Source organism: Misgurnus anguillicaudatus, chromosome 8, assembly GCF_027580225.2.
Source record: "Misgurnus anguillicaudatus chromosome 8, ASM2758022v2, whole genome shotgun sequence".
Lineage (NCBI taxonomy): Eukaryota > Metazoa > Chordata > Actinopteri > Cypriniformes > Cobitidae > Misgurnus > Misgurnus anguillicaudatus.
Genome location: NC_073344.2, coordinates 11,635,497 through 11,654,713, shown reverse-complemented (window position 1 = coordinate 11,654,713; position 19,217 = coordinate 11,635,497). Strand labels below are relative to the sequence as shown.

General features: G+C 35.6%; 2 protein-coding genes across 8 annotated transcripts in view; one reads left to right on the top strand and one right to left on the bottom strand.

Moving 5' to 3' along the window:
* Nucleotides 1–258: 258 nt before the first annotated feature.
* Nucleotides 259–4,469, bottom strand: LOC129451136 (uncharacterized). Its single transcript, XM_055214204.2, has 3 exons — nt 4,347–4,469; nt 2,792–2,998; nt 259–1,962 (listed from the first exon to the last, which is right to left on the bottom strand). The coding sequence occupies exons 2-3, from the start codon at nt 2,910–2,912 to the stop codon at nt 998–1,000; spliced, it is 1,086 nt and encodes a 361-aa protein (XP_055070179.2). The 5' UTR covers nt 2,913–2,998; nt 4,347–4,469; the 3' UTR covers nt 259–997.
* A 1,301-nt stretch (nt 4,470–5,770) lies between these two features.
* opa1 (OPA1 mitochondrial dynamin like GTPase) overlaps nt 5,771–19,217 on the top strand; it is a 56,889-nt gene continuing 43,442 nt past the window's right edge. The window contains exons 1-9 of one of the 7 annotated variants that reach the window (XM_073870292.1): nt 5,771–5,978; nt 6,848–7,166; nt 8,833–8,929; nt 9,098–9,205; nt 11,317–11,364; nt 13,566–13,654; nt 16,375–16,527; nt 17,850–17,903; nt 18,452–18,556. In XM_073870292.1, the coding sequence (XP_073726393.1) occupies nt 5,950–5,978; nt 6,848–7,166; nt 8,833–8,929; nt 9,098–9,205; nt 11,317–11,364; nt 13,566–13,654; nt 16,375–16,527; nt 17,850–17,903; nt 18,452–18,556 (1,002 nt within the window). In that variant the 5' untranslated portion in view covers nt 5,771–5,949. Of the gene's footprint in view, nt 5,979–6,847; nt 7,167–8,830; nt 8,930–9,097; nt 9,206–11,316; nt 11,365–13,565; nt 13,655–16,371; nt 16,528–17,849; nt 17,904–18,451; nt 18,557–19,217 lie in introns of those variants that run through there. The other 6 variants (XM_073870291.1, XM_073870294.1, XM_073870293.1 and 3 more) reach the window with 6 other exon arrangements.

Genomic DNA, 19,217 nt, shown 5'->3' with positions numbered 1-19,217 from the left:
TATGAAAACCTTTTTTAAGTGAATTTTAAGTAAACATTTTATATTTGCATTAATATTTCATGTAATTGCTATTTTGACAAAAGTGGCACTTATTTGAAAGGTTTTTACTGTGTTTCCATTAGTGGAATGAAGCTTTTATGTTTTTTATGTGAATTTTGGGTACAAACAAAAAGGTATTTAACGTTCAAATAAATTGAATAATTGCGCTAATTAGGTCAAAAATAACAAAATAACTTGAAAAAATGTACATTTATTAAAAAGAAAAAAAAGGTAGTAAAATATATAATATTGCATACAAATAAATTTTAGTAATGACATCAGTGTTAAAACAATGGATTGTTAATTGATTAAAATCATTGAACATAAAAACATATGAAAGAAAATATTAAAAAGTCACAAATGCTTTCACAGTGTTTTCCAGAAGCTACCGAAGACCTTTGATTTATACTACAGATACTACAGCCAAATATCAAAATTACCCCACGATTTTCTTACCCTCAAGCAATACGAGATACATACGTCAATCATCTTACAGACGAACACATTAGGAGTTATTTAGTAAATGTCCTTGTAAACGATGGATGCACTTTTTGGGGTTTAAACTCAATAGTTGTTCCCCGATCCCAGTTTTCTATCATTATAAAGATTGTAAGAGCATGGACATTAACTAAAATAACTCCAAATGTGTTTGTCCGGAAGATGATGGACACATGCATCTCGAATGGCTTGAGGGTGAGCAAATGATGGGGTCATCTGGATATTTGGCTGGAGTATCGCTTTAAGCCTACAATAGGCATTTGAAACTCTAAAGACAGGTGGATGGGTGCTCTCTAGTGCGAATCGTCATGTGGTACTGTACTTAAGAGCACGTTTGCTTGTGAAACTCTTTCCACACTGAAGATATGAAAATGGGCGCTCTCAACTGTGAATCATCATGTGGTACTTAAGACCATTTTTGTATTTAAAACTCCTTCCACATTGAAGACGTGTATGGTCTTTATTTACTGTGAACTCTCATGTGTTCAGTAAGTTTTGCTTTGCTTGTGAAATTCTTTCCACACTGAAGACATTTGGATGGCTGGTCTCCTGTGTGAATTTTCATGTGAGACGTAAAACTAGATTTCTTTGCGAAACTCTTCCCACACTCAACACAAGCGTATGGGCGCTCTCCATTGTGAATTCTCATGTGAAATTCAAGACTACTTTTGTGTTTAAAACTCTTTCCACATTGAGGACATCTGTATGGCTGCTCTCCTGTGTGAATTCTCATGTGAGACGTAAAACAAGATTTATTTGCGAAACTCTTTCCACACTCAACACAAGGGTATGGGAGCTCTCCATTGAGAATTCTCATGTGGTACTCCAGACCATTTTTGTGTGTGAAACTCTTTCCACACGGAAGACACACGTATGGACTCTCTCCAGTGTGAATTGTCATGTGGCATTCCAGACCATGTTTTTGCGTGAAACTCTTTTCACAGTAAAGACATGCGTACGAGCGCTCTCCAGTGTGAGTTTTCATGTGCTCCGTGAGATGACTGCTGCGTTTGAAACTCCTTCCACACTGAAGACATGTGTATGGGCGCTCTCCAGTGTGAATTATCATGTGGAGCGTAAGACTACCACTATGTTTGAAACTCTTTCCACACTGAAGACATGTGTACGGGTGTTCTCCAGTGTGAATTCTCATGTGGCTTTCAAGACTACTTTTTTTGGTGAAACTATTTCCACACTGAAGACATGGGTGCGAGCGCTCTGCAGTGTGATTTCTTATGTGCTCCATAAGTGACTTTTTGCTTTTGAAACATTTTTCACACTGGGTGCAGGTGAAGAGCTTTTCTTCATTGTGAATTTTTTGGTGCTCCACAAGGTGTTTGTTACTTTCAAATCCCTTTCCGTAATGAGGACAAGTCAAAGATTTGCTGGCCTCTGCTCTTTGCTTTCTTTTGGGCAAGTATTTATCTGAAAGCAAATATATTTATGATATTACAAAATTTTGATAAAAATGTTTCTTCCAGTTCCATCAGGTTTAAAATTAAACAAATGTACACTGTGAAAGTTGGATCAACTTTTTTGTATTTTACTTTTTTATTAGTGCTGGGCAAAGATTAATCGCGATTAATCGCATACAAAATAAAAGTGATTTTTTGCATAATATATGTGCGTGTACTGTGTCTAATTATTGTGTATATTTAACCACACACACATTCATATATTCATTTCAGAATTGTTTTACTTATATATAATTTTTAAAATTTATTTTTAATATAGAATATATAAAAATATAAATAAATATATATAAACATGTAAATGTTTCTTAAATACATACATGAATGTGTGTGTATTTATTTATACATAATAATTACACACAGCACATACTCATATATTATGTCAAAAAATCACTTTTATTTTGTATGCGATTAATCGCAATGAATCTTTGCCCAGCACTATTTTTTATTTTACTTTTTTGTACAAATTACTTTATCAAAAAGTAAAGTTATATCAACTGAAGTTCTTACTTTAAGTGAAACATTTAAGGTAATTTTTTTTTATTACTTTAATTGGTAACACCAAAAAATGTGTAAGTTCTATCAACTTTTTTTTAAGGTATTACCAATTAAAGTAATTTTTTAAGTAGATCCAGTTTTTACTTTTTACAGTGTATAACACGTGATTTTCTATTAAATGTCTTTGTCATGCTGATGTTATGTTAAGACCACAAAGTCATGGATTCATTTAATTTCAATGTTCTTTACTGATCATGAAAAACAAATCAAAAAAGGACACCAACCTCTTTGTTCCTTATTAATATCTTCATGTTCGCCTCTCCATGGGTCTGTATCACTCTTGTCTTCACTCTCCAACTTGTTCTCAGACCTTGTGACATTTCTGCTTTTAGATGAAGCGGCCATTTACTTGTAGAGTAACAGGAATATTTCCTGTATTTATTTGTGAAAAACCTCGAGATGCAAACCTTGAACTCAAAAGAACACCAATCCTGCAAAATTAATACATTAATTAAAAAACGAATTAGCCTACATTTTACAGTAACAAGTAGCAGCCAATGCACATTATGCATAGCAATACATACAATGCATATGATTCAGTGAGAATAGTGAGAACCGTGCATTGTAAGTTGTTTTAACTACAAATAGGGATAACTCAGTAACGTTATCCTCATCTTATATCAAAATCATTACTCATTTTCTTTAAAATCCTTGGTTTAAACATCTTATTTGCAACTGGCATTGTTTATTGTCTCTCCTCTGCATCTCCGTTCATCACTATGGCTGCTACCAGAAGCTAGTCATTGTAGTTAATATTTTAGTTATATTTTCTAATTAAACTAAGGCCTAGTCCTGTATTAAACCAGGACTAGGCCTTAGTTTAATTAGGAAATATAACTATAGTTTTACTAAAAACATTACTTGTGCATTTTAAGACAAAGGGCACTGCTCATGTATTTTAAGATATGTCATGTTGTTTTCAGTTTGGACAGCTCTTATTTTAGCCTAGGACTAGTCTTATCCCTGTCCGGGAAACTGCCCCGTAGTGTTCACCACGTTTAACAAGATTTACTATCCTTATGTTTACTATATCCAGATGTTAATCTCTGCGCAAAAGAGCATGCTTAATTTACTGCATATTTACGGCAAAAATACTATTGTCCTTTTGCGCCATAGTTTTGCGCTATTATGTAAAATAGGCCTATTAACACGTGGTTTGTAAGACACGTGATTTTGCTGTGTGTGACGTCACCGGACCGACAGCCGGTTGACGTCAAAGTTCCGCGTGAGCAAGCAAACTCCTCCGTATGATTTCCCTGATTGTATGTATATTCTTTATATTTTTCAATAAAAAAAAAAAAAAAAAAAAAAAAAAAAACTCCTCCGTATGATTTCGCGAATCGCTCTCGCGGTACTTTGACGTCATCCGACTATCGATTCTTGCAGCGCCGCATGAAGTCGAACAGGCCTAACGTATCGTTACCGAATTTGATCAATAAAAATATTACAAGCGGAGAGATTATGGGTAAATAAATGACCAAATTTAAGTAACACAACAAAACAAAGATGCCAGGGACCCTTATTTTAATATACATTCAGTACAACGAGCTCACTGCAAAGTCGGACTAACGTTACTGCCTCCAACCTCATAAAGTTATACTACATAGACCATACAGTAGCAACTTGTGCTAACGATGTTTTTTTTTTGTTGGTTTAATTTGTAGTAAAACCTTGATTATTATTCATAAACGCAGATGTTATCTTTCCGAAGTAAATCGGACTGTGAAATATTCAAAGCAAGGCATTCCATCACATTTAACATCCCCAAAATGAACTGACCTGTCTTAAAAAAAGTCTTGCAGCGATTCACTTGACTTCCGTTTGTACCCACATTTATGTTTGTCAATAACAGTTTCAATCAGCCTGCTTCTCTTGATCTTGCACTGTAACGTATTTAACTTTGTTACTTTAAACCTACATTATCATTCATTGGTTATGACGTAACGTCTCAGCACGGAACACGCCCCCAGTCGGACAGACCTATCACAGAGACAGACTGGCAAAATAGTTGCAAGAAGCAAAACAATTAACGTTATGTAACGAAATAAAAGACTGTTGGACTCGACAGTGATCCTGACATATATGTACTTATTTCTATACACGGATCCATGCACAAATTCGTACAGTAATTTTCTTGAATAAATCAGCCGTTTCAATGAATGGCAAAGAGTCATTTATTGAGACGGTATCGCCACCTACTGGCGGTTTAATTTAATGTTTAAAAGTATAATTTTCCAATATTTCTCATTTTTCTATTAAAAAAAAGTATATACACAAATCTAAAACGGCCAATATGAATGAGGCAAAGTGGTCAACAGACTACTTCAAACGGTAGGGTAGGTCTGCATTTTTCCACTATCAGCATTTTAATGTTATAACAGAGGGATCTCTTAATATATTACAGTTTATTAACATTTTGTATGCTTTACATACACATGTGCAACCCATCAAAAGCCTGAAACCACAGAGCTCCCCCTTATGTGATTGGCCTTATTTCCAGTAGGATGTTGTGATGCTCTGTTGGTTGCCATCCTCTATAGATATGGCCATCCTCCAGAAAACGTCTCACTTATATATCCCATCACAAAAGTAGTGATTGTTAAAATGGAAATGTACAGATTTCTATGCCATACCTGTTATTCAATAACAAAAGTGTACTTCACTTATTTTCCTGTCAACTTTTTTTGCCATTTAGGATAAACCAGCACAGACGGATGTACTATAACACAAAAAGGATCTCAGTTTTATTCATTTGAGTTCAATCTTAAATCCAGTTACAGAGGAAGAGGAGGAGAAAGGAATACATTGGAAAGAAAGAAAATGTCTGGTCAGCAAATCCAGTTTATTGGAGCTGCTCATAACCTGCCAGCAATGCAGAAGGCTTGTCGTGAAGCGAAAAACAACAAATGTGTGTTTTTTATTTAAAAAATATTAGTACCATTAAATGTGTAGTTACATATATTAAATATTTGATTAAACGACAACAATGATAAACCACATTACTTTAAAAGATAATACCTTAAATTATTAATGTAATACATTATCAGTATCATGATAGTACTTCACAGATAACAAGGAGGATTTTAGATACATTTACAAATAAATAAAATAATTAAATAAATGAAATTATACAATGATGTGAACAATAAAAATAAACAAGAAACGTTTATTTTGCAGACCTTTATTTTGACAGCATGACGTCACGTTCCAGAGCAGGAACTACTTTCCTCCAGCACTTGACACTGATGATCGCCTGCTTGCTGTGCCCTTGTTAGCCATGAAGCTAACTTAAGTCCCCCATTTGGAAATATGAATTGAGTTAAATTTTTGAAAAAGAGAACTAACAGACACTTATATTTGCTATTAAGTTGCTTATAGCAAGATGTTACGAGCCGGAAGTATAGTGACCTGGTAAGTCGGACAGCTCAGTTGTCAGCTGCATCTCAATACTGATATAAATGCAGAAACAGCAGATTGGAGATTAGCTAAGGAAATAAAATGACTTATCGCGTCTTGTTGCACTGTATTTGTAAAAAACAGGTATTTGATTTCAATTTCCTGGAAGCGTTGAGTAAGCGTGTCAGTTAGCGACAATGACAGATACATTGCTGCACTGTATAGACACCACCCAGTCTCCTTTCTTATTTAAAATCACTTTCGGTTTTGGCTGAATTGGGTTAAATAAAAGAAATAACATCAATTGATGCAATAATAGATTCATTCTATGACAATAAAAATAATTTGACAAATGTCTTCGCCTTTCATAATGCAGTGCCATGTGCCTGTATTAATCTGGTTGCTTTCTTTGAATTATTGATTTCAAATGTTTAATACATTCTCTTTTAGGCCACTATCATACCATACAAATAGTTGTCATAGCATGTGCTTGTGGTTCTGCATACTTGCTGCATGAAGTGAGTGTCTGACAGAAAACAAGAACTGTTTTGTAACTAACATTAATGATATCTACATAGCATGAGAAAACAAATTGATACATTTTCTGATAGAAACACTATGTTTTTGCTGATAACTAATATTATATAAATGGTAGAATCAATATGTATTGGTTAACCTCTTAAAAAAAACTTTTGAAAGTGTATTATACCTCTTTTGTCTTACTAAATTACTTAACATGACATTTGATGACAATTGTTGTAAATTAGAGCCTGTTCACTTAAAATCTATGTAAAATCTTAGTGTTATGTCCTAAAAATATAAGACTTAATGTGATGAAGTGTTTAAATATCGCAGAATAAACAATGTATATATTTTATCCTCAGCATGGCCTGCAGGAATCTGCTTCCTTCCAGAATGGGAGTAAAGTTTCGAGTACCGCTGCAGAAACTGCACCCACTCTCCCGTGCCATCCACCATCGCTACAACGCAAACAGCAATCCACAGAGACCACCCCACTGCTCGGCAGCTCGACATTACACATCTCTCTCTAGACTCCCCATGCGCCCTCCGAAATCCCGGTCAGGGGGCCACGGCTATCAACAGCATCGGACCTTCTGGGTGGCCCGTCTTGCTGCCAGACTGCTGAAATTGAGGTACATCGTGCTGGGCTCGGCAGTTGGAGGTGGATATACAGCAAAAAAGGTTAGTTTAACTTAAGAGTTGTGTTGTATGTATAAATACACAATGTTAGACAATTTCTCACACATTTAGAGTTAAAGGAGAACACCACCGTTTTTCAATATTTTACTATGTTCTTACCTCAACTTAGACAAATTAATACATACCTATCTTTTTTCAATGTGTGCACTTTTAATCTTTGTACAGCGCCTCATGAATGTGTTAGCATTTACCCTAGCCCCATTCATTCCTTAGGATCCAAACAGGGATAAATTTAGAAGCCACCAAAACCTTCCATGTTTTCCCTATTTAAAGACTGATTAGTTACACGAGTTAGTATGGTGGCACAAAATAAAACTTTTGTTTGGAACCATAGGAATGAATGGGGCTAGGCTAAATGCTAACACATAAGCGCTGTACAAAGATTAAAAGTGCATGCATTGAAAAAAGATAAGTAGTTATTAATTCATCTTAGTTGAGGTAAGAACATAGTAAAATATTGAAAAAACGTTGTTGTTTTCCTTTAACAATAAGGAATATGGATGTTATGTGTGTCTTGTTTCTTATTAAAGGATTATTCCATTTTCTTAAAAGAAAAATCCAGATAATTTACTCACCACCATGTCATCCAAAATGTTGATGTCTGTCTTTGTTAAGTCGAGAAGAAATGATGTTTTTTGAGGAAAAACATTCCAGGATTTTTCTCATTTTGGTGGACACCAACACTTAACACTTAACACTTAACTCAACACATAACAGTTTTTTTTTAACGGAGTTTCAAAGGACTATAAACGATCCCAAACGAGGCATAAGGGTCTTATCTAGCGAAACGATTGTCATTTTTTACAAGAAAAATAAAAAATATGCTCTTTTAAACCACAACTTTTCGTGTAGGTCCAGTCCAGCGCGACCTAACGTAAATGCGTAGTGACGTAGGGAGGTCACGTGTTACATATATAAAACGCACATTTGCGGACCATTGTAAACAATAAACTGACACAAAGACATAAATTAGTATCAGTTGACATACAACAACGTAGGAACGGTCCTCTTTTCAACACACTTGTAAACACTGGGGTGGAGTTTCGCGTTCGTCCTCTGTGACCTCTTGACGTCATGACGTATTGCGTGGGGTCACGCTGGCGCATCACGACCGGATCTAGACGAGAAGTTGTGCTTTAAAAGTGTATATTTGTTATTTTTATTGTCAAAAATGACAATCGTTTTGCTAGATAAGACCCTTATGCCTCGTTTGGGATTGTTTATAGTCCTTTGAAACTCCGTTGAAAAAAACTGTTAAGTGTTGAGTTAAGTGTCAATTGTTGGTGTCTATTAAAGTCCATTAAAATTAGAAAAATCCTGCAATGTTTTCCTCAAAAAACATAATTTCTTCTCGACTGAACAAAGAAAGACATCAACCTTTTGGATGACATGGTGGTGAGTAAATTATCTGGATTTTTCTTTTAAGAAAATGGACTATTCCTTTAAGATATACTGACTATCATAACACATTTTAAAATAAATCTGCTTCTTAATGCATAAATTGCATTGTTTTAAGTTTGTGACAGATTCTTAAATTATTTACTGATCGCTACTTGGATGTTAGCATCGGCCAGACTGATGCTGTGGACAAGATTTGCTTTATTGCATGGCATATAAAAGCCTTTCCGTTTTTTTTCCCCTGTGTTAGACGTATGATGAGTGGAAGGACATGTTTCCTGACATGAGCCAATACACATGGATTGTGCCAGACTTTGTTTGGGAGCTGAGTGAAAATATTGACTTGGGTAGGTGAACTGGCAACTCCAACGGTGGAACGGTGGAAGTTTTTTTAACTAACTTAACTAGTATATGCAAATACTGTGAATATGAATTAGTTTTCTTTATGGTATCACAAGCCCTGAGAGCACCAGATAAACAATAATACGAATGCTATTTTCTGTCCCTGAATAAAGCCAAGCTTGCCAGTGCTTTGCCTGAAATGGAAGAGATTGCCAAACTTCTGCCCGACATGGAAAAGATTGGCGAGAACTTTACCTTCCTGAAAAGTCTTCTCTCCAGTGGTGAGCAGGACACTAAATTGAATTGAATTAAATCATCAAATTCTAAAAATCAGGAGCAGTTCACTTCATTCAGATGTGCACTACTGTTCAAAAATTTATCACATACTTTCATTTCCACATAGAAATCATAGGTGTATTTGACTTCACGTGGCACTGAGCAGATCGATCGGCCTGTGGCCTAATCACAGCCGTGATGATAGCTATATTACACTCTTACTCAAGTGATATTGCTTAAATATGATCCATAAAAGTAATTTGTGAGTCCTTTTAAATCGATTGCTGTCGACAGTAAAGGTGAAAACTACACCTCCCATCCTTCCACGCTTTTTTATAGCGTCATCAAGCTACACCGTTGTTGGTGTTAAATGGATTGTTCACCCCAATTTTTTTTCTTACGCTCATGTTGTTCTAAACCTGTATGAGTTTCTATATTCTGTTGAACACAAAGGAAGATATGTTTTATCTACATACATACCATTTACATTCTATGCGCCACGCTTCTACAGTAGTCCTAAATGGACAATCTGTTCTATAGATCGCTTTTTGTCACTATGTTGTCTCAAATGATGACATGTTTGTCCTGTGGTGGCAACTGTATCTTCTCTATGCGTTTCGAAAGGGATGGTAAGCTATGGACTGAGCCTTTGGTTGCAATTCATAATCTCACCACTAGATGCTGCTAAAAATCTACACAGTGGACCTTTAAAGGTCCAGAAATGCAGTATAATATACAAAACTATGTTTTTAGTGGTGTATAAATCCCTAACATAATGAACTGTATTGTTTTTATTAACTTAGAATGAGCCGATTTTATCTACATACACTGCGGGTCCCCTTACATGGAAGTCGCCATTTTGCGCCACCATGTTTCTAAAGTAGCCCTAAACAGACAAAATGCTTTACAGAGAGCATTTGATCATGTTTTCTCAGATGACAACATATTTGTCCTGTGGTGGCTATTGGAGCTTTTGTAGAAGGGGTGAGCGGTGGAGTCAGCTGTTGGTTGCAATTCCCAATCTTACTGCTAGATGCCGCTAAAATCTACACACTGCACCTTTAAAGGTCATGTTCTTTCTGATCCCATTTTTTAAACCCTAGTTAGTGTGTAAAGTTGCTATACGAGCATAAATAATACCTGTAAAATGATAAAGCTCAAAGTTTACTGCCAGGCAATATATTTTTTTTAACAGAATTCGCCTTTCAAAGCCTACAGCGAACGGCCGGTTTGGAATACAGCCCTTTACTTCCTGCTTTAATGACGTCACTAGAACAGTTTTTTGACTAACCTCCGCCCACAGGAATACATCAGTCGCCAGCTAAGCTAACGGCAAGCTAAGCTGCTATCGAATCACAACACTCTAAACAAACTATACAATCAAAACTCGATACTTATTTCTGAAGGAGGGACTTCATGGAACAAGGATGACATCAGCCCGTTTTTAGGACTGTGAAAACAGCGCTATACAGATAAGTAAATTGTGTAAAAAATGCCTCATTTTTTTACACCTGAAACATGAACACATGTTATATTGCACACTGTTAACACAATCAAAGCTTCAAAAACACAGAAAGAACGGTGACCTTTAAGCATACACTTTCAGATCAAAAGAATTGTCAAGAACCACATTTTACAAATTTCTTCTTTAAACTTTTGAACAGTAGTGTACATAAATTGTTAATGTAAACAATTTATTATAGAAGTTGCTACATTTACAAAAATATCAGCCATATCACCAAGCTTTAAAGTTTAGATGTGAATTTTAGAATTTAGTCTGTGATTTGATATGTTATGTCTGGTTGTATTATCACACCTCAATGTTTTTTGTAGGCTACGTGTAAGTGTGTGAATCAGAATATTTTTGAAGTCTGTTTTATAATGTTTTTTGTTGTTGTTGTTGTTTATAATCATCAAAGTCACAGGTGTCTGGATAATCACCATCTTCCACCATTAATATGTTTTCCAGTATTCAGCGCTGGCTCATCTGTTAGGGCCCCAATCCAATGTAAAATGGAATAAGCTCTCTACCCTTTTTTCTGCTGTCCTTATTTATTTTCATTTCATTTGTTCCTCTTGTCCCTCCCTCCCTCCTCTCCCTCCACGTTCTTCGCAGGTTTGGGTAGTGAAGTCAATGGAGCTTCTGGTCTGCTTCTGTTATTAGGTGTGTAACCGACTGTCTTAGCGTGCTCCGATTCTCCTTGCGCTGCTTTACTGATGCCACCCTCTAATGTAAATGGACTTAAGTTGAGGGGGGTGTGCGACTCCAAGGATGGACAATTAAAACCAGTCAATATGGGATTCAGATTCTTTTTAGATTTGAAAGCCATTGCTGGCTTTTTAAGTTCGTATTTTCCCACAAGAGGTCGGCCGTGAATTTTACAGATACTTAGTCTGACTAATCGGCCAATAGTTTAAAACAAAACGGCAATTAAAATCATTTGGTAATAATCTGATAATTAATATTTAATTAAAGCTACTGTTGTTCAGAATGATTGAAAAAAAAACTATATATATTGGTTAACCTCTGCAAAAAAATTTATTAGCATAATAATTATATATTTATTTGTGAGCATTTACCAGTTTCTATTAATTTGTATTCACAGTAGCCACAAAAACTTTTGGACACTTGTTTATAAGTGTTTAAATTCATGTTTAATAAGCATTATGATAGTTTGATCTCAGATGCAGTCAGTTTCTGTGTTATTGCTCAGTTTTTAATTGTATTGCCACTTGGTCCCTTGACTTCACCTTTTTTCTGTAAGGGTTTGTGGGCCACATTGACCATATTTGTCATTTTCTCTCTTATTAACTCTCCATCAGTATTTCTTATTTGTCCCATGTGATTGAATTTCTAACAGCTCAACAGATTTGAAAAGTGTGCTTTGTATACTTCCTAAACATTTTAAATGAGGAATGATTGTGTACTAGTGCTGCCTCACGATTAGTCGCGACTAATCGTTTGCAGAATAAATGTTTTTGTTTACATAATAAATGTGTGTGTACTGTGTATAATAATTATGTTTATATAAGTACACACACATAAATGTATAATTTTAAGAAAAAAATATATTTATATAATAAATATTTATATTTATATATAATATAGATTATATATAAATATAAACATGTATATACACATGCAAATGTTTCTTAATTATATACATGCATGTGTGTGTGTGTATTTATACATAATTATTATACACAATACACCCACATATATAATGTAAACAAAAACTTTTATTCTGCAAATGATTAGTCGCGATTAATCGTGAGGCAGCACTATTGTGTACAATTTAAGGTTTTTAAGATCTCGAGAAACATTTCAGTCAAGTGACCCTTAACTTTTAACTAGCAGTGAGATTTTTTTCAATAGCAAAATAAAATTTATCACACATTTTTATCATATAAATATATGAGGAGCTCAGATGCAAAAGCTGCTAAACACCACCTCCGTCAAAAATGAGATAATAATATTAACCGAATGCTCTTGGCATGAATTGTATGTTCATCAAATACCTTCGCTTCAAATCCGCCTCAGGCCATTCAGAAATACCACTTTATTGGCAGAATCCACTAAACGCCATGCCGATTATTCCAGCAAAGTCCTCTAAGTGCACGAAAGAAGAGTTAGATAAACGAATGCAAACGAAACAATGCGTTTCACATTTAAACTTGTGTCCATTGTGGGCACTTGGACCTGAATACATCCTAAATGTGGCAGTCACATGAATCCCAGCACCCTCTAATGTGTGGTTCAGCTTCTTTATTTTTTCATTTTGACTTTCATTATTTGCAACGTTTTAGTTATTTTGTAACTTTATTATGTCTTGTCCAAAGATGTGGAGGTTTTTGCCAAAAAACCTTGCGTGTACTTGGAGGGTTGCACAGTGAAAGACAGTCAAATTGTTAAATATTAATGAAGTGACATTTGTGTAAACAAGCATTTCTGTTAGAGACTAATAACCTTTTCATTGGCCTAAAAGTGAAATTACTTTAAACATAAGAGCCTGAAAAAATCACATTTACAAGAAAACATGCATCTGAACTCCTCATATATTCTCATAGGTATACTTCAGCCTAAAACATATTATGTTATGTTTACAAATACCTGCTCCATTTTTTTCTATAAGGTTGTACAGACCATTTATTATTTTTAAAATAGCACTGTTTACTTTTCAAACCTTTGAGTCTCTTTGGGATTTGGTGACTGTATTTGCTTTGAAAAACAAGCAGTTGTTGCTGCATTGGCATGTTAATTTTATACTGTCACCTGACATCCGGTCCTTCTAAATGTATTGGACATTTTTGTTTGTTCAAAGTGCGACAAAGCTCAATTTCCTTATATTCTTGTGTTTTTCTTAGAAACCACAGGTGAATCGGCCCTGAGAGCACCAGATATTCCACCAACATCTGCATCTATGTCTGACAGCAGTGATAAACAGTTCAAAAAGGTAAATGACATTTCAGATTGGTTTTTGCAAGGATCGAGCATGTCCTTAACACGTGACCTTGAATTTACAATCATTATTATAATTCAAGTTGATTTCTTTCTTTTGCTTATCAGCATTTTTCGACAGCTGTTTGCCTTCTTCAGCATTAACTAAGTTGTCTGTTGCTGTGCAGTTGTTTTGGCCTTTGCAAGACATAGCCAGTGTTATTTCAAGGCCACCTTTTAATTTACTATGCTTTGGTGCTGCTGCCAAATAATGATGCTGTTTATGTAGCTTGTGACAACTTGCTAATGTTGACAGTACCATTTTATTAAGCGGTTCCAACCAGTAATGGGTCAAAAAGGGGCAAATCCAGCCAAAATGCTGGGTTGTTTTAGAGGAAAACACCACTGTTTTTTATATTTTACTATGTTCTTAACTTTACTTAGACAAATTAATACATACCTATATTTTTTCAATGCGTGCACTTAATCTTTGTACAGCGCCTCGTGAATGTGTTAGCTTTTAGCCTAGCCCCATTCATTCCTTAGGATCCAAACAGGGATTAATTTAGAAGCCACCAAACACTTCCATGTTTTCCCTATTTAAAGACTGTTACATGAGTAATTACACGCATAAGTATGGTGGCACAAAATAAAACACAATTATTATATAAGAATTATATAAATTATATAAACATTTAATTTAAACCAACAGCTGGGTTTTGTCCCTTTTTTGGCTGTCTAGTTGACTTTTCACCATAGTTAGATTTCTGTGTTGAATTGTTATGTTAAAGGAATATTCCATTTTCTTAAAAGAAAAATCCAGATAATTTACTCACCACCATGTCATCCAAAATGTTGATGGCTTTCTTTGTTCAGTCGAGAAGAAATTAAGTTTTTTGAGGAAAACATTGCAGGATTTTTCTCATTTTAATGGACTTTAATAGACACCAACAATTAAGACTTAACTCAACACTTAACAGTTTCTTTCAACGGAGTTTCAAAGGACTATAAACAATCCCAAACGAGGCATAAGGGTCTTATCTAGCAAAACGATTGTCATTTTTGACAATAAAAATAACAAATATACACTTTTAAACCACAACTTTTCGTCTAGATCCGGTCGTGATGCGCTAGCGTGACCCAACGCACTACGTCATCACGTCAAGAGGTCACAGAGGACGAACGCGAAACTCCGCCCCAGTGTTTACAAGTGTTGAGAAAGAGGACCGCTCCTACGTTGTTGTATGTCAACTGATACTAATTAATGTCTTTGTGGCAGTTTATTGTTTACAATGGTCCGCAAATGTGCGTTTTATATATGTAACACGTGACCTCCCTACATCACTACGCATTTACGTTAGGTCGCGCTGGACCGGACCTAGACGAAAAGTTGTGGTTTGGGGGAGCATGTTTTTTGTTTTTCTTGTCAAAAATGACAATCGCTTCGCTAGATAAGACCCTTATGCCTCATTTGGGATCGTTTATAGTCCTTTGAAACTCTGTTGAAAAAAACTGTTATGTGTTGAGTTAAGTATTAATTGTTGGTGTTTATTAAAGTCCATTAAAATCAGAAAAATCCTGCAATGTTTTCCTCAAAAAACATAACCTCCTCTCGACCGAACAAAGAAAGATTTTGGATGACATGGTGGTGAGTGGATGGTCTGGATTTTTCTTTTAGGAAAATGGAATATTCCTTTAAGATACTTCCGGTATAATAGAAGAGCCAGACATATTTAGAAGAGGGTGCCTACCTATTTAAATTCATGCTGTGTATCTTTTATAGTAAATGTACATGATAGGATCATTTGAGTTTTGCATGTTTCTTTTTGAGCAATGCTATGGTCACCACATGGGCTGTTTTATTATATATTATTTGTAAATTATTTATGAATTTTCCAAACTTTTTTAATGTGTTTAATAATCTGTGTACTTTAAATGAACAAAATGCCGCTCTAAGTCTTTTGTAAAGTAAACATTTTGGACTATAGATTTTGCTATGTTGATATATTTAAACTGTTATTGCACAATATTGGCAGTTCATTTCTGTTATTTTTGACTGTAGTTCATTGTCTACATGAAAGCTTTTCCAATTTGTAACTCCTTTGTGCCGTTTGTCTTTATGATCATTTCATTGCTGTCAGAAAACAATTGTGTCTTTGAAAGGAAATGATGTTCTTTTTGATGCTTAGTTTTTCTATGTTCAATGTCAGTGTTTTGCTTGTTTTATTTTTCATTTTATTCATCATACAAATCACTCCATGTCTGCGTTATCACTCCATGTCTGCATCTTTGCAAATGATCTAGGCCTGAAAAGTAACAGACAAGGTTGTGGAAGTTATACACTGTCGGCAGTCTGAGCATATAGCTTTCTTTCAAATACATGTAAAGATGAAATCTAATAAATATAGATGCATTCGTTTAAAAGAAAAGAAAACATGCTTAGTCATTTCGCTCTATCCAGCTTCAGCAAGCTTTGCACTGCTCTGCAACTAAATTTCTCATTGTACCTCAAATGCTTCTCTTCCCCAGTAATTTCCTCTAATGTTCACAATTAAAATGACCTTGCCATCATATTGACTGAAATATGCTAAGAATAGCTCTTCTATGATTTGATATTCACCAATACTGATTAAGCGAGGTGGACTGCTTTCCAGTAACCCCGCCCACATTCTTCTATTGGTTGGTAAGCAGACTGATTTGATTGCCCCTCTTTATTACTGTACCGTACCTCAGCAGGGGCTGCTCAGCGAGCTCATTCTCATTCAGCAGCAGATCCAGCAGCACGAGGAGGAGATGCGGCGGGCGGCGGCAGCATCCAATAATGCTCCGCCTCCGCCGCGTGAACCCCGCCCCAGCCCGGCCCCGAACCCCTCGCAACCCAAACATAAGGTGAAGGTCCACGCCCCCACCACTCCACAGATGCTGTGTTTCTCATGCCAGTTTTTCACTGCCTCACATAATTTTTTGTATTCTTTGACACTCTTGAGTATGTTTCCCAAATTCTTTTTCACTTTTAGTGTAGTTCCTTAACTACTAATCCTTAACTTTTATCAGAATGGAGGCATTTATGACTGGTGTGAGGATACCACAGCTTTATAATAATGTAGTTACAAACCAAATAATTAGCCCCACCCATCCAACTTTCATTACAGACACCTTAGGGATGAATTCTGAATGAATGCACTGTCTGTACATCTACATAATTTTCCCACCAAAAATGAAATTTGATATAAAAAAAAATGATATTAATTACCTTTAATTTTTGCAATTCAACTTGAATTCAAGCAGCTTTACATAGCGTGCGTTTTGTCAATGTGAGCGATATTCCTCCTCTCCGTCCGTCTCTGAAATTTACATAGTATTTGTAACCAAACCCCATCTTTTATGATATGCAAACCCATACATTTACACATGAACGTTTATTGCATGGAGTGGTGTGCCATTGCTTTGGCTGTTGACCTGCAGAATTAACCTGCCTAACACAAGAACCAATCATGTCTGTAAATTGACAGGAACACATTATTTAGATGTTACTTACCTTGTTATTCACATATATATGTCTGTGTGTGTTTGTTTTCATTTACCGTTTATGTGTCATTTGTCCTGTAATTTGTGTTTATGTACTGTACACAACAAATGCAAGCCACCAAAATCATTCTGCCATCTTATTGCATTGATTTATAATCAAGGGATTTTTCACCAATCATCATTTAAAGCTTGTTTTATTATGGTGATTAATGTTGAGAATAAGTGAGTGATTACATTTGTTTTTCTACTGTGACTTGCCTTTCCTCTGCTGGGATTTAAAGCAACACTATGTAGTTTTTTTACCTTTAAATAATGTCCCTAAAATTATTTCAGTGATAGAACAACTTTTTAACTGGACAAATTGTACTGTTGCTGCAACCTGAGCAGCCTCCTAGCTGCTACAAGCACACTCTGAAAGTGGCGGTGGCGGGTAGGAAACACAGCTCCGCCCCTCCACCTGCTTGCAGAAGAGTGTCTGATACCAGGCACTGTTGCGCTTTTCAACCACATGGGGGAGCTGTAAGTCATTTTACATGGAAACTACATAGTGTTGCTTTAATGCACGAGATTTTGGTTTGTTGTGGCTCTTACAGGGGGATTTTGGGAAGGTGATCAGCTGTGCCAATAGAAACGACATGGTGTTAGTTTGTTACTTAGTTTGCTATTGTTTCTTATGCTTACAGTCATCTGATAAAGAAAAAGTTGACCAGCTTCAAGAAGAACTTCTTCGAACTCAGGTATTCGCCCTTTAGTGGCAGTCTGATTTAAGTCCAGCTGATTTTAAAGTGCCCATATCATGAAAATCTGACTTGTCCATGTTTAAGTGCTATAATCGGGAACCCAGTGCTTGTATCAATCTAAAAAATGTGAAAAAGATCAACCAGTAACTTAGTTTTGGTAAACCATTCTCTGCAAGCATGTGAAAAAACAGGTCATTGAAATTTGGCTCCCCTTGTGATGTCAGAAGGGGATAATGCCGCCCCTTAATCTGCACTATCCAACCACGACGCTGCCATCCAGCGATCCAGATCAGCTCATTTGCATTTTAAAGGACACACCCAAAACGGCACATATTTGCTCACACCTACAAAGTGGCAATTTTAACATGTTATAATAAATCATCTATATGGTATTTTTTGAGCTAAAACTTCACATATGGTCTCTGGGGACACCAAAGATTTATTTTATATCTCAAAAAAGTCTTGTGAAATGTCCCCTTTAAACCTATTTGTAGGTTTTATTTACATATTAGCTTTCCCTGAAACTGTGTATCATTCTTGTACAGTTGAAGTATCAACGAATGCTGGAACGTTTGGAGAAGGAAAATAAGGAACTGAGAAAAGTCGTACTGCAGAAAGATGACAAGGGCATTCACCAACGAAAAGTCAAGGTCTGATTTTATCATACTTCATTTTTGAATAAAAGTAATATGTGATCCTGGACCACAAAACCAGTCATAAGGGTACATTTTTGAAATTGAGATTAACGCATCATCCAAAAGCTGAATAAATAAGCTTTCCATTGATGTTTGGTTTTTTAGGAAAGGACTGAGATATAACCATTTGAAAATCTGGAATCTGAGGGAGCAAAAATCTAAATCGCCTATAAAGTTGTCAAAATGAAGTCCTTAGCAACACATATTACTAATGATAAATAAATTTGATATATTTACGGTATGAAATTTAACTCTTTCACCGCCAGCGTTTTTTAAAAAAGTTGCCAGCAAGCGCCAGCGTTTTTCATGATTTTCACAAAAGTTTAATGCCTTCCAGAAAATGTTCTTCTTCAAATATATAAACATACAATATACCAAATGAAAGAACAGACCCTCTGCTTTCAAACAAAAAAAAAAAACGTTTCATCCTACCTTCAGTAGTTCTTTTGTAATCAGCTTTTGAATATGGGTAGGTTTCTGCAAAAACACCACATTTTGAGCAAAAAGCAGAGATAATTCCATTTTTGTGACAGACTTTTCATAGAGATCCCATTCAGAGCGATCTTTAAAACAGACACGGACATGCAGCTGCTTGCCATAGGGCAATACTTTTTAC

Excerpts from the sequence above, each read along its gene's own strand:
- LOC129451136 (XM_055214204.2), bottom strand. The coding sequence starts at position 2,912 with ATGGCCGCTTCATCTAAAAGCAGAAATGTCACAAGGTCTGAGAACAAG. Across the intron at positions 1,963-2,791 it reads TATTAATAAGGAACAAAGAG|ATAAATACTTGCCCAAAAGA; the intron begins GTTGGTGTCCTT and ends ATTTGCTTTCAG.